This window comes from Euleptes europaea, chromosome 6 (genome assembly GCF_029931775.1).
Source record: "Euleptes europaea isolate rEulEur1 chromosome 6, rEulEur1.hap1, whole genome shotgun sequence".
In the NCBI taxonomy this organism is placed as follows: Eukaryota; Metazoa; Chordata; class Lepidosauria; order Squamata; family Sphaerodactylidae; genus Euleptes; species Euleptes europaea.
In genome coordinates, this window is record NC_079317.1 from 105,919,651 (window position 1) to 105,935,415 (window position 15,765).

A 15,765-nucleotide genomic window follows, 5' to 3' on the forward strand; every position below is an offset into this window, starting at 1 on the left:
GCCAGGCTAAAAGCCTGGTTATACAAAAAGGCATTATCCTGCTCAGAGACCTCTCCCCAGGGAAGCTCTCCTTTTCCTTCTCCTGGCCTAATGATCACCTCTCACCCCCTTCAGTCAGTCCTTCACTGATCTGCACTTGCTTGTAGAGGCCTTCTCTCCTCACAAAGCTTTTTGCCTTCTCTCTCCCTGGCCAGTTAGGCATCTGTGCTCTGCACATTTGCTTTCAAGGTGGAGTCCCTTCTCCCTGAAGAAGGAAGAGCTCTGCACTGCAAGTGTTGGCAAGGTGCATTGGGTGATGGGTGAGGATGGGTAGCTGGACCAGGCTGGGTTTTATGGGGAGAGAGAGAGAGAACACAAAGGAGAGCTTTTGTGGGGAGGGATGGCTCTTCCCTACAGCCCCCTAATAAGGTGAAGCAGCCACTGTCACAAGCTTCGCAAGCACATAAAATGAGAATTATCACTGCATCCCCTACCTTTTTACACGGTGTGCCTCCTGAGGAGATATATAGAGAAACAACAAAGGTGACCACCTCTGTGTTCATTTCCCACCATACACTTGATAGCAGGGAATGGCAGGATGCAACATTTGTCAGGCTGCATTACATACTCTTTTCCCCTGAGAAGATACCAGTACCCACCTCCAGCCAGGCCAGCTTGCTAATTTCTAATATGTGAGACTGTACAGAGACCATGAAGAAGAAAAACCTTCTTGTAACTAATGTTTTCCAAGTGGTCATTTGTGTTGTCACATAGCGTGCCCTCTTTCTCCACTACTGACCTCTCAGTTCTCACATTGCTGGGGTGCTACACATAGACAGTCTGAACAAACTGAGCAGGATGGCACTCACAAAACAGAAACGAAGAGGCAAAGCTCTCTTTTGGAGAGAATTTGAGTGCCAGTTTCTGGGCTAGAGCTGTATAACTTTCCAGAGTTGCATCTGCACCAGTGTAACTGCACAGACAACCACTAGAAGAACATCAGTTACAGGTAAGCAACATGCATTTTTTTCTAGAGCCTCCCTTGGGTAACCAGAATATTCCTGTCGCTCAATGTGACCTCAAGACCCAGGTTCCTGAGCCCCTCATCGTAACCATGATTCCTCCACCATCAGCAGCACAGCGACCAAGCCTCATAAATTCACCCATCAAACAGCATCCACACCCCTTCCATGGGCAGCTTAAAGGAGAATTCCCTGAGAGACAAAATGAAGGTATGGGACAGCGATGTAGGCTAAGAAGACTGGCAAAGCTTGCTGTGGGATGGCATGGGAGGTGAGCATTAGGTGTGAATGAATTCTGCCAAATCAAGAAGATAAAATACGGTGTGAAATAGGACGTAATTCTAGATACTTATTCTCCATCTTCAGAATGTCAGTCAGATACTATATATGTCATACACATGATATATCTGTAAAAGTTAATCCATCAAATACGATAGCTTCTCATCATCTTGCTCCTCACAAAAACCACATGGGAAATTTCTCATCTCTTAGTTACTCTAATGGGGTGAGCTGAGCCAGCCATAATGTATAGTTGATATTTGTTTATTTTGTATTTATGGTTGTTACTGATCTTTGTTTTCCTTTCTCTACAGGCACCTCTATTTCATCGTTCTCTCCACCTGCTTTTGGAATCAGACGGCACAGGTACTATATCAGTCCTCCTCCCTGGCACCATATCAGTTAATGATGGCACTGATTTCATTTTTAGGCTTAAGGCCCTTTTGCATTTTACAGGTCCAGAATGTGGTAACTGCAGGTGTCATGGTGCCTGGCAACACCTTTCTTGGTGCCCACCAAGTGTTCTTAGAAAGCAGGCAAGGCCTAGTGGGGCTTTTGCCAAGCAAGGCTTCTGATTGGCTGTGCAGATTTTTTAAAATGTTGCTTTGGCAGCAGCTGCCACCACAACATAAGGATCTTTACTGTGTAATTGAAGGTAAGCTTTGGCAGCCATTTTGTGGTAGCCATTTTGCTGCTGTGCCCACTACTCTGTGTCAAAATTCCAAAGGTTCCCCTGGGGCTCAAAATGTTTGGGGACTCCTGATCTAGGGATATTTGAGGTAAATAAAAACGTATGAAAAAAATATATAGACCAATTAACAATTTTAAAACAGACACCTAAAAAAGGCTGAAAATGTCAACCTGACAATGAGGATGTTTGCCATTATAATGGAACTACCCTTATGCTCAAGTGTTTTGGTGTCAAACTGTTACTGTGCAAGTAATTGGTATTTGATTGACATTTGATCTTTTAGCATTTATTCCGAAGTATTTAGATGGAGATTTTCAAGCAGTAATGCAATTGCTGTTGCAACACTGTCAGTTACCACAAAGACTATTTGGGCATATTGTTGGCATACACTTACTACTCCACCAGGGAGGAAATGGCTCATCACAATGTTGGGTCAATTGTGTACATGAATATTGGCTCCAGACATCATTTCATTCTCTGACCAGGAGAGAAAGGTACACAACTGAATTATCATCTAGGATACATGTACCTGACCATGGCAGCAAAATACTAAGCAAGAGGCCTCTGTTTTATCTCTCTATCTTTGGTCAGAGTATTATTACTATTGCATTTCACCTAGGTCTGTTTTAGTGATTATGTATTATTTTAATATCGAGCATTTCCGTATGTTTAATAAGCATATTATTTGAAGACGGCGAATGGGCTGAAACCCATTTGGTCAGGGTCAGTAATGGTCCTTGGTATTTATGCAGATTTATGAGGCAATCATTTCGGCTAGGATAGGTGTTTTTAAGGACTATATTAATAAATTTATTTTCCTATAATTGTTGAGATTTGTGCTTTTAACTTATATGTATTCAGTCCATATATTTATTTTGTCTTAGCCTAATATGTAGTTTGAACCTTTGTATAGCAAAAAACCCAAGTGGTGAGTCAAATTAAGTGGCTAATGTGCAGGAGAAGATTGAATGACATACAGCACATGTAACCACCATTAGCAAGTACAAGGGGAAGCAGCAGCTACATAGTATCTGGAGAGCAGATAAGCAAAGTCAGACTAGTGAGAAACAAGGTATATCAGAAGCAAGAGTGTTGGGGCCACAGACTTGTTTTGCTAGATTATATTTAGATCTATCTGATTCTTGTTTCTAAAGACATATCTCTAAAGCCATCAACAACTTTGTTTTTTTCCCCATTGGTACCTTGCCCTTGCTAGTTTTTAATAGTCATATAAATATGGTTTTCAGCTTGACCTTTCCTGCAACGGTATTTGTATTCCTCTTCCTGCTGTACTAAAAGGTTATTTAATATTCAGTACAATCTGGCCCATTAAGAGTTTTGTACATTCTGGTAAATTACCTCAGCATTTTGATAATCGAATACAGAGTGCTCCAAGTTCCTTACAATAATGCTTATTTTGCAACTCTCCAATTGTGCAGCACATGCTTTCCTATCATATTTACCAGACATTAGTCCCAGCTACCTTTGCAAAACTTTGACCTGGATAGCTCAGGCTAGCTTGATCTTGTTAGAAGCTAAGCAGGGTCAACCCTTGCAAGTATTTGGATGGGAGACCTTCAAGGAATACCAGGGGAATGAAGTGGAGACAGCAATGGCAAACCACCTCCGAATGTCACTTGCCTTGAAAATAGAGTTGCCAGCACCAGGTTGGAAAATAATTGGATATTTTGGGGGTGGAGTCTGAGGAGGGCAGGGTTTGGGGAGGGGCTTCAATACTATAAAGTCCAATTGCCAAAGCGGCTATTTTCTCCAGGGGAATTGATCTCTGTTGCCTGAGGATCTTGTAATAGCGGGAGATCTCCAGCCACCACCTGGAGGTTAACAAAAACAAAACTTGAGCTGCCAATGGAATACCTATATGAAAATCGCAGCCACTATAGCTAAAAATGCCTGAATATGTTCTTCATACACAACTCCAAACCAAAGGATATGTTTCACAATAAACCATATAATATTATTATGTTACATTTTACATTAATCCAACATATAAACACAAAGTCATGTGCACAATGCTACATTAACACTATTCATTTAAAAAGTCCAGGTATACATCACCGCAATGTCCAAAAGTTCCTGTTTGTTTGCGTTGTGAATTATACGCAGTGTAGACAAAATATAATGTGGCAAGGGTAGAACAGGTCTCCGGTATTTGTAATCCTGTTTCCATAATTCTTCGTCAGCCACCCGTTATTAAAGCCTTGAAATATAGGCTTGCCGTTGTTGAATGTTGATTTCAAACGGCAACCGCGTATACAGTTCCACGAATGGTATAAGGCAAACATTAACAACTACAATATATACAAAAAAAATTTCAACAGGTTGGAGTGCCAAGCTGTAAATAACCAAATGTAAATAAACCTTATGAATTTAATATAACATCTATGCTTATTTTGTATTTAGTGGACCAGGGTTTACCGTATATACCCATGTATAAGCCGACCCGCGTATAAGCCGAGGTGCCTAATTTCTCCCCAAAAATGGGGAAAAATTAGGCACCCGCGTATAAGCCGAGGGTCGGCTTATAACCCCTCCCCCCCCCCCCGCAGGCTTACCTGGGCTCCCGGCAGCAAGTGGTGCGGGCCTGGCGGCGGCAGCGGCACCACAACCGGGCGAGGGCTGGGGCAGCCTCCCTGCAGCTGCAGAAGGCCGGCCCAGGCTGCTCTCGGCCGCAAGAAGCGGCGGCGCGGCCGGGCGAGGGCCGGGGCAGCCTCCCTGCAGCTGAAGAAGGCCGCCCCAGGCCGCTCTCAGCCGCGAGAAGCGGAGGCGCGGCCGGGCGAGGGCCGGGGCAGCCTCCCTGCAGCTGCAGAAGGCCGCCCCAGGCCGCTCTTGGCCACGAGAAGCGGCGGCACGGCCGGGCGAGGGCCGGGGCAGCCTCCCTGCAGCCGCCCCAGGCCGCTCTCGGCCGCGAGAAGCAGCAATGAGGTCGGGCGAGGGCCGGGGTAGCCTCCCTGCAGCCGCCGCAGGCCGCTCTCGGCCGCGAGAAGCGGCGGCGCAGCCGGGCGAGGGCCGGGGCAGCCTCCCTGCAGCCGCCCCAGGCCGCTCTCGGCCGCAAGAAGCGGCGGCGCGGCCGGGCGAGGGCCGGGGCAGCCTCCCTGCAGCCCCCCTAGGCCACTCTCAGCCGCGAGAAGCGGCGGCGCGGCCGGGCGAGGGCCGGGGCAGCCTCCCTGCAGCTGCAGGAGGCCGCCCCAGGCCGCTCTTGGCAGCAGGAAGCGGCGTGGGCCTGGCGGCGGCGGCAGTAAGTTCCCCCCTCCCTCCTCCCCTCCCCTACCGTACTGACCCGCGTATAAGCCGAGTTCGGCTTTTTCAGCCCTTTTTTGGGGCTGAAAAACTCGGCTTATACGCGATTATATACAGTAACTTACCCGGCGGACATCACCTGTCGCCTTTCTGTTACTCGCTCACTGAGCGTTCAGAAAACACCCGCAGTTGCATTGAAAGCGGCAACAGCTCCAGGTGATTTAAATAATTAAAGGAGGTTAACGAAAGAAGGTCTGAAGGGCATGGATCTACCTAGTTACAGGAACACTGAGTAGTTGCGTGCAGCATTTAACCCATTCGGGGCTACAGTGTTAGATTGGATAGGATTGGATGGATAGATTATTTATGGCCCTTGGCCAGATAAAACAAAATACATGGACTAAAATAGTCTTACAAAGGTTTACAGTCTGAGTCTTAAATCACTTTAAAAAAAATAAAAAATAGTAAAATAAACAACATCCAAGTTACATCTGCCATTTGGACTAAGAGACTACTCTATGGCAACGAATTTTCATTGCTGCCGTACAAAATTTTGCTACCTGAGAGGTGATTGAAGGATTATCTCCTTGTAGGAGCTTTTCGAGGGGCTCAATGAACTTAGAACGAGGTATTGTATAAAAGTTACAGTTCAGGAGAACATGTTCAGTGGTTTCTAAATCCCCGGATTTACAGGGGCAGAGTCTCTTCTCCCTGGGTATCTTCTTAAATTTCCCCTCTAACATAGCAGAGGGTAAGGCTGTGCACCTAGCCAAGGTAAAAGCCCTCCTATATTTGTTTATCTCAAAATAACAGAGATAGGCTGCTGGTGCAAGGATAAATTTGGAGTGGGGGGAGCCATAAATAGAGGCACTCTTGCTAAATCTGCTTGTCGCTCGATATCGTTAACCCTTTGGTTTATAGTTGACTTATCTTGATCCCACCCTAACGGAAGTAGTTCTGGGTGTGTGTGGTAAAACCCAGGTTATTTAGTTTGTCTTCAATGGCTATTATCCACTTTGACCTAAAGGTATCACAAAGAATCAGTGGAAGAAGACACTTAGGGTTGAAATTAATTTTTAGCCAGAGGAAAGCGAGGACAAGGCAACCCTTGCCTCAACCTTCATCATGCCAGTTTCTAAACGGATCATAGCATTTGATACACATCTTGGCAATTGCAGGGCAGCTCTAAGAAACTTGGATTACACTTGTTCCATGGGAATAAGACATAAGGGTGGAGAGTCAAGTTGTGTTCCGTATAACACTTGTGCTAGAGTTTTCACCTGAAAAGGTTTAAGGGCGGCTGGAATATAGTGTGCCCCTTTGGTCCGGAAAAAATTTATTATTGAACGGGCTGATCTTTCTCCTAAATTGGCCACATAGGTACTATGGGCCAGCTTGGAGCCAGATGCCTGGATTGTCGTTCCAAGGGATTTGAATTGGGTTACCTGTTCCAACCTATGGCCATTTATGCTCCACCTCCTATAATTAGGGCAATTACCAAAAGCCATTACTTTTGTTTTGTCATAATAGTCAGGCGTTCCTTCACAGAATATTGCCACTCTCACTAGCACCCTCCTTAGGCCAACTGGGGTTCTTGAAAGAAGTACCACGTCATCAGCATAGAGCAATATATGAATATGCCTGTCCTCTAGTTTAGGTGGATGTAAATCCGGTGTGTTCAAGGAACGATGTTATTTATATAATAGGCGAATAGCAGGGGGGCGAGTAAACAGCCCTGCCTAACTCCTTGGGTGATATAGGCTGATAAAACAGGCTTCTTGCTGTACTAATATTTTCTCAATATTAGACAGAGTGTATTTTTGCGTTTGAACTGCCATAAGGCAAAAAACCTGAGATCAGTATCAGAGTGCTTGTGTAGATTAAAATGTTCCACTATCAGGGCTTCTGTAACATTATTTCTTATATGGGAACGGTGTTCTTCAATACGTAATTTTAAAGCCCGACCCGTCTTTCCTATATAAATCAACTGACTGTCAGGAGCAAGTCCTGGGAATGGTATGCTGTGGTTGGGAGCAGCTGCTGTTGTGTTCCTCGTTCAAGGTCTCCCCTTGTACTGTTTAGACTTCGCGCTGTGCGAAGCGCTGAGTGCCCCATGGGTCTCCTCTGGTCTCCGGGGGGGGGCGGTTACCATGGTGCCCTGTTATCTGTCTTTGTTTTGCTACTTATGTCCTGTAACCGCCTATCGCCTGCATTAGAGTCCATTTGACTTTTAGGCTTCTGAAACCTGTTGACTTTTCTGAATAAACCTGATTTTCTGGACTAAGCATCTCATGGAATTTATTCATGAAATTATCGCTGACAAGGGCAAATGAACAAAACGAAATCCAGTTTTAACATAAGTAAAACTTTTTACCGGTAAAGCATATTGGCACATAATACATGATCCACAATACATGATTTTGAATACTGTTTATTATGAACAAGAATGTACCCGCCAACTAAACACTGATTTTTATGTTAAGTTGCCACAGGATCCCACGCCAGCCGTGACCAGTATAATTCAAACGGTAGTGTATGAAGCTCTCTCAATTATATTTCCAAAACGGAAGCCGATTTTCTTGTTAATAGGTTCCCAAGAGTTCCTATCTTTTATGTGCTTCCTAAAATTTACCAGAGTCTTATCCATCCACTGGGCAGGCCCATCGTGTCTGACGCTAATGGACTTTTAGACCCTGTGTCCAAATACCTTGAATACTACCTCCATGGGTTTACATTGGCCACCCCTTCCTATGTTATGGATTCTAGACAATTCATACAACAGGTAGAAAACTTTCAAGTACAGCCTTTCAAGTGCTGTTTTGGCCACCCTTGATGTTAATGCATGATATACCAATGTACCTCTTCCAGAAGTAAGAACCATAATTGAGGGATTGCCAAATAATAGGAATATTAAACACCCTCCCATGCATTTTTTACTGGATCTCTTGGATTTAACCTCTGAAAATAACTTCTTTAGATTTAAAAACACATTCTATAAACAAATAAAAGGTGTGTTTATGGGTTCGGCATGTGCTTCCTCAGTTGCTAATATCTTTGATTTCTTTTGAAAGTTTATATATTTTTTCTAATTCACATTCAATCAACGTGTTTTTATAGAAGGTATACTGACGATTTGTTTATAATTTTTGATAATATGCAGAGCTTTAATGAATTCATGGTGTGGATTAATTCTGTAGATACATTCTTTTTGAGGGTAAAGCCGACGCGAACGCCATTCCTTTTTTAGACATCATGGTTGGTGAGGGGTGCTCTCGTATTAGCATTCATATCACCCTAGTCACCTGAAAATAAATCTACCATATGGCCAACTCTTGCAGTTGAAAAGGAACTCTACCAAACTGAATGACTTTGAAATAGCAGCGCACTCGCTGCAAAAAACACTTACCAATAGAGGATATCCAAAAGAGTTCTATGAAAAATAAAAAAGGAGAGTAGACCAATGTGCACAGGCAGAATTGTTTAGGGATAAAAGAATGAAAGAAAACAGGCTGGCCACTTCAATACAGTATATCCCGCTGGCGGGAGGCATAAAAATAATAATCTCCAAGCACTGACATATTGTTAGCTCTATAGCCAGTTGTTCTTCTCCACCATTAATAGGATTCCGACGTACTCCGTCCCTCCATGATAAATTAGTTCATACAGATTTGATCAAGGATAGTGGCCTTTCTAGTATAGTCAGCCACCACCCTTGTGGATCATGTATTATGTGCCAATATGCTTTACCGGCAAAAAGTTTTACTTATGTTAAAACTGGATTTCGGTTTGTATTGAGATCGTTCACAAACTGTAATTCGGCCAATGTGATTTATGCAATCATTCGCCCTTGTCAGTTGATTTATAAAGGACAGATGGGTCATGCTTTAAAATTACGTATTGGAGAACACCGTTCCCATATAAGAAATAATGTTACAGATAGTGGAACATTTTAATCTATACAAGCACTCTGATACTGATCTCAGGTTTTTTGCCTTATGGCAGTTCAAACACAAAAAATACACTCGGTCTAATATTGGCTGTTACCGCACTAGGTATTCCCAGCGATGTATCAAGAGTTTGGAAATGTTATAAAAAGCATCGCTTTAAAAGGGTTTTTGGATGCCAAGGCTAAAAAATGGTTGGAAGACGTCTTCACAGCTAAAGGAGCCAAACAAAGTGCGAACAGTATTTTTTATAACGTTTTCAAACTCTTAATACATCGGTGGGAATACACAGAAAGTGCGAACTGTATTTTTTATAACATTTCCAAACTCTTAATATATCATTGGGAATACCTAGTGCGGTAACAGCCATTGAGAAAATATTAGTACAGCAAGAAGCCTGTTTTATCAGCCTATTCAACACTGTAGCCCTGAATGGGTTAAATGCTGCGTGCGACTATTCAGGGTTCCTGTAACTAGGTAGATCCATGCCCTTCTTTCGTTAACCTCCTTTAATGATTTAAATCACCTGGAGCTGTTGCCGCTTTCAATGTAACTGCGGGTGTTTTCTAAACACTCAGTGAGCGAGTAACAAAAAGGCGACAGGCGATGTCCGCCGGGTAAGTTAAACCCTGGTCCACTAAATATAAAATAAGCATAGATATTATATTAAATTCTTAAGATTTATTTACATTTGGTTATTTACAGCATGGCACTCCAACCTGGTGAAATTTTTCTTGTATATATTGTAGTTGTTAATCTTTGCCTTATACCATTCGTGGAACTGCATACACGGTTGCCGTTTGAAATCGACATTCAACAACAGCAAGCCTATATTTCAAGGTTTTAATAATGAATGGCTGCTGAACAATTATGGAAACAGGATTACAAATACCGGAGACCTGTTTTACCCTTGCCACATTATATTTTGTTTAGACTGCATATAATCCACAACACAAACAAACAGGAACTTTTGGACATTGCGGTGATGTATACCTGGACTCTTTAAATGAATGGTGTTAATTCTTGTATAATTTGTGTAGTGTTGTGCACATGGCTTTGTGCTTATATGTTGGATTAATGTAAGATGTAACACACAATAATATATGTTTTTTTGTGAAACATATCCTTTGGTTTGGAGTTGTGTATGAAGAATATATTCAGGCATTTTTAGCTATAGTGACCACCTGGAGGTTGGCAACCCCACTTGAAAACCCACCAGGGGTTGCCATAAGTCAGATATGACTTGATGGTAAAAAAACCCACAAAAAACACCTTTGCAAAACAAGCTTTCCCCCCTTATTTAGATCCATGTGGTGGAATCCTGAAGTACCTTCAGTGACTTTAATGCTGCGCAGAGGCCTTTCTTTGAAACCTGAAATCACTCAGGACAAGAAACAGCTGTGGAATCTGAGTCAAAGCAGGTCACAAGTACTTTCCAACCAAGAATTCAAATGGAAACCCCTGAAAATTGACCGACTGCTTGTGGGGGTAGAGAATGAACACCGTCGTGTCAAAGTCAGGGGAGCACCAAAGGAGAGTGGTCGAAAACATTCTTCACTAGAACAGAGAGCGGCTGGTCCCAAGTCAGGGGCTGTTCTGTTCCCATGAAATCATTGACTCTGAATAACTCACATTGAACTTTACTCTTGCAGGGATTGCAGACATTGCAAGTATTTGATACAAAGTCTGCTGCATCTGTTTGGCAAAAGAACATTTGAAAACTTGATAAAGAGGATGGTCATTTTTAATTCTCACATCTCTGTAGGTATATATGTGAGATTAACTGATAAGAAAGGGTAAGATTATTCTTTACATTTTGTTAGTATGGAACTACAAAATTACAGGGATACCACAGGGTTCCCAGTTCCATGTTTTCCTTTTAAGTCATATTTGGGGAGGGATTTTTTTGCAAGGGAGAATCAACAAGTAGGAGGGAGTGCTTAATATTGTCTGCCCAGATTCTCCCCTACAAATGCCCCTTCTACATATAGTTTTTCACTGCTTTCCAGCTGGGCTTTAAAACTAGACATCTAGTTGAAAAGAAAAAAGCTCGTAGAAGGAGGAATTGTAGGGGAGAACCTGCGTGTACAGAAAGGTATTATATACAAGTTTCTCCTTCAGATTTCCCCCTACAAATATCTTCTGTACATCCACTATTTTGGCACATGCGGGGTTGGGGGAACCTGAATTTAACATGTAGTTCCACCCTTATTTCTTTTTAAAAAGTATTCTTAATCTCAAAAGTGTCAAGTTTTTTTAATGTTAAAATGTGAAATTCTGATAACTGTGGTAAATTTTAGTTTTCATAGGTGGTTGTATAGTAGTGAGCATTATCAGAACACATCTTCTAGTACAATAGTGGAGTTGGATCCAGGCAAAACTTCCTACTAACAAAAATCTATACCGATTTACCCCTTCCCATTGCAAACCCCTTCATGTTGTTCGCCAGGGCCTCCTATCCCCCAGGAGTGGCATTTCATGGAGATCAGTGGGTGGTGGGAGGCAGGACAGTTCTGTTGCACTGATGGAAAATTCAGTCTGGATCCAACTGTGGAACTGCACAGGGAAGAATTGCAATATTCAGGCACATATGTTGTTGCATTTTCATGATTTTAGTGGTGAGTCAGATTTCTAGCACTCAAGGAAGGTCTTGGCTATCTGACATCCTGTCTCTAATCAGTCTCTGCTAATACTGCTTTCTTTAACTTTCTCAGTGTTCTTTGTCCCAGAGAGTAAACTGTATGTGTGAACAATAAAGGGCTTAACAAATAGGCGATGATGGTACAGCTCTATTTTTCAGAATGTCTGCAACCGTCATAAAAAAATTCTTGTGTCATATAAAGAAGCAAAACTAAACAAAAAATGTTTATGTAGCCATCTATAATCTATTAATTATTTTAGTGGAGAACCTACAGAAACTAAGCACAGGGCTTAAAATCTATTTGTAAACCTTGATGTCTTTTTGTAAGCAACCAAATTGTTTGGGTATAAAAACTAAGTGACTTTGCACACCATTTATTTTAGTCACCAAATTTTGGATTAGATACCAGCATCAGAAATCACAGAGTAATGTGCCTGAACTGTAAATGAGAAACAGTCCACTTAGCTATTGTATATGTCATTAAAATGAGACCCAGTAATGATAGTGGAGGGGCACTGAAAATTTGTGGGTCATATCCAGCCAGGTTCACACAAGTAACCTGGACAGTTAAAGTCTCCAAACCCCAAATCTTTCATAAATAAAGAATTTTATAGTTGATAAATTTCTGGGAGCATTTACATCAGTGAAAGACTTCTAAAAATTGAGTTAGTCCAAATCCTAGTCAAGAATATTCTTATAACTTCCTTAATTCTTTAAGAATAAATATCACTAACTTAACCATAAACAGTAACAATCTAATACGCAAAAGGCCATAGAACTCGCATTGTCAGTAAAAAATAAAACGTAAAAATCCTGTGTTTTCTATATCATTCTCAAATGGACACTGCTGAATTAAGGGCTGTTGTAATTAAATATTAAATGAAACTTTATGATGGGTTACTTTCTGGGTTTTTCTTTTTAAAATTATTTCGTAACCTCTTCTACATAGAGTGGCATAAAGCTACTTGACATCAATGTTCACTCATCTACTCGAATCTCCTAAAAATCGAATATTCTGCAGAAAAGGCAGTGCTTGCACTGATAGAAATTACAACACATGCCCTTTTAGGAATTTATGCTCAAAACACATAGTTCCTCAGTCAGTTATTCAGCTACAGTAAATATTTAGATAACTACTACACAGAAACAGAATAACTGTGAGAGATCCCCTCTCTCTGAGTTTGCTTCTCTAAATCAAATGTTCAGACGGTGGTAAAGAAACAAAGGATTTATTGAAGACATCAGGAGATGAGACAGGCACAGGTAGAAAGTTGCAAGTGAGGGGCTATTTGGGTTTACAGAATATATTGACTCCAGGGCACTGGGGCACTGGGGTTCACACTTATTGTTATGGGAAGTTACAAGCTTGGCATAATACAAAACATCAGACGAGTCCCAGGAAGTCTGGTGAAGCTATCACACTTCCAAGGCCGCATCGGCCTGAGGGAGTACTGACAGGAAGAACAGCGGGGGGGAAGATACTTGGGGCAATCAGGCCTGGCGCCTGAGACCAGAAGGTGTGAACTGCTTTTACGAGTTCACTGATAACAAAGCAGGTGATGGGAAGCAGAGACACATAGACAGAGACCCTCACAATAACTCTCAAACTAGTCAGGTTTACGTCTAGGCAGTAGAACTGGTGTGCAGATTGCAATTTAAGCAACGTCTGTTATGTGATTATTGGCATTGTAGTTGGAATCATTCACAAAATACAGTTTGTATATACAGAAAAAATATTACTGAATTCACAGGGGAGTTGTGTGTGTGTAAAGTCTGTCAAGTTGCAGCCGACTTATGGCAACTCAGTAGGGTTTTCAAGGTAAGAGACTAACCGAGGTGGTTTGCCATTGCCTTCCTCTGCATAGCGACCCTGGTATTTCTTGGTGGTCTCCCTGATGGCTTACCCTGCTTAGCTTCGGAAATCTAATGAGATCTATTCAGGGCATCTTGCTGTTGAGTTACTTACATGTCCATAATTGGGTTTTTTTTTTTGGTATGACAAAGAGAAGTCATATCATAATGTTGTCCCCTCAGTATAATTAGTCAGTATACATTCTCTGTTAAAATAACAAGTTACTGTAGGAGGTAGCTCTTCCCCATTTTTGATGCATACCTTTTTGGTTTAGGTATTGTATTTAGGACAGCTAAAAAAAGCTAGTTCCTTCAAGAGTTCTGACTGCACATGCACTTAATCAAGAACAATTTTCATGACAAAAAATCATGCTTAGAGATGCAGGGAAAATCTTTAAAATGTGAAATGTGTTCCATTAGGCGCCAGTGTGGCCCCATGTTGACATAGGTGCCACCTTATCATGGAATAAGGTGGAACCTATGCTGGCAAGGGGGCAAACATACTGGTGTCCAGGACCCATGGAGCTCCGCCGGCCCTCACCACCAGCGTAGCCACACCGCCAGGGATTTCCCAGAAGGGAAAGCTTGCGTTGACGTTAGTCCTCTTCCTGACCCCTTTCGCCCTGGGAATCCACTCAAGCAGTGGTGTTGCTTTCTATGGGGGCATTTCCCCCCTTTTCATTTTAAAAGTACTTTTTCCCTTCCTTGCTCCTGGCTGCTGCCTACTGCCCCCCCCCTTCAGGAATGGGCTGCCCTTCAGACTTTCTCTTTCTCAGCTTTTCTGAAAGAAAAGATTATCAGTTTGCTGGTCCTGTTCTGAGATGGAATGGGGGGGGGGGCTTCAAAGAGCATACATACAATAACAAGGCATCAGCGAACAAAAGGCTTTCCCCCTACTTGTCAATTTCACTGGCAAGCAGGTGGTCTTGCAGTGTCTTTAAAAGTAGGGGAAAGTATAGTTTGAAAATGGTGAAAATGGACATTTGCTTAAGAAAGGAAAGATTCCCAAGTGACAAAGTGCTTTCATATGCATGCCATGTGTGTGCGTTAAGTGCCATCAAGTCGCTTCTGACTCATGGCGACCCTATGCATGCCATAGTCTAACACAAATAACTTTCTTGCTATAGCATACTTATGGGGTAAGGAGGTCAGAGTTCAAAGTAAAACAGGAATAGAACTAGAATGCAGAAGAGATTAGCAGCAACAGTTGCTTTGTTACAATGGGGCTTTGCATTCCTACTTAGAGAAGTACATCAGACTTCCTTCCTAGAAAGCCCTGTAGGCAAAGGCTGGTGATGGTAACAAAAAATCGCTCATAAAAAACTTTTACTAGCAAATAGTGGAGACTTCAACGTAAAAAGCAAGCAAAACATCAGGCCTACTGTAAACTAACATGATAGACAACAGGCCAGGCTGCGGTTATCTTGTTAATGATATCCTAACTCCTCCGTGACCTGCTCGCCATTCACCATCCGGCGCCTGACAACGACTCCGCCGCTGGGCCCGCTGCGCTCCGGATCTCTCCCCTCTTCTTTTTTTTTTAATTTTTTTTATATTTTATAATAGGATAAACCTTTTGATGTACAAAAACAATATAACAATTTCATTTAGAAAATAAACTAAATCAATCAAGTACAATATCACATTACCAGCAAGTACAAATCAAATGTAGTATAATATATCTAAAAAAAAGTAATTATAAAAATATGGAAATCATTCAAATTATCTAAGTGTTACATGTTAAAAATATAACATATAAAAGCTCGGAATTTGCTTATCAATTAATTGAAACATAATAAAGTATTGCCAGTTATTCATATTCGCACTGGTCAATATACGACGTTCGTCTGATTAACTTGAGGTCATATAAGTATAAAATGATTCCCACTTTTCATCAAACTGAGTTTGGATTTAGCAAAAAAGTCATTTTGGCCATACTGGCATAGTCCAACAGTTTTTCTTTCCAATCTTCTATTTCGGGTATTTGCATTTGCTTCCAAGTTCTTGCTAAACTCCCCCCTCTTCTTGGCTCACGGCTCTTCCGATGTTGCAGAGCCAGAAAAATGCTAGAGCGGCACCTCGACCTATCCGGTGACGCAA

At 42.0% G+C, this 15,765-nt stretch overlaps 1 protein-coding gene across 1 annotated transcript in view; it reads left to right on the forward strand.

Moving 5' to 3' along the window:
* Positions 1-10,821, forward strand: part of AGBL2 (AGBL carboxypeptidase 2) — a 54,764-nt gene extending 43,943 nt beyond the window's left edge. The window contains exons 17-19 of the mRNA XM_056850893.1: positions 1,014-1,211; positions 1,595-1,646; positions 10,478-10,821. Of these exons, the coding sequence (XP_056706871.1) occupies positions 1,014-1,211; positions 1,595-1,646; positions 10,478-10,781 (554 nt within the window). The 3' untranslated portion in view covers positions 10,782-10,821. The remainder of the gene's footprint in view (positions 1-1,013; positions 1,212-1,594; positions 1,647-10,477) is intronic.
* Positions 10,822-15,765: the final 4,944 nt, after the last annotated feature.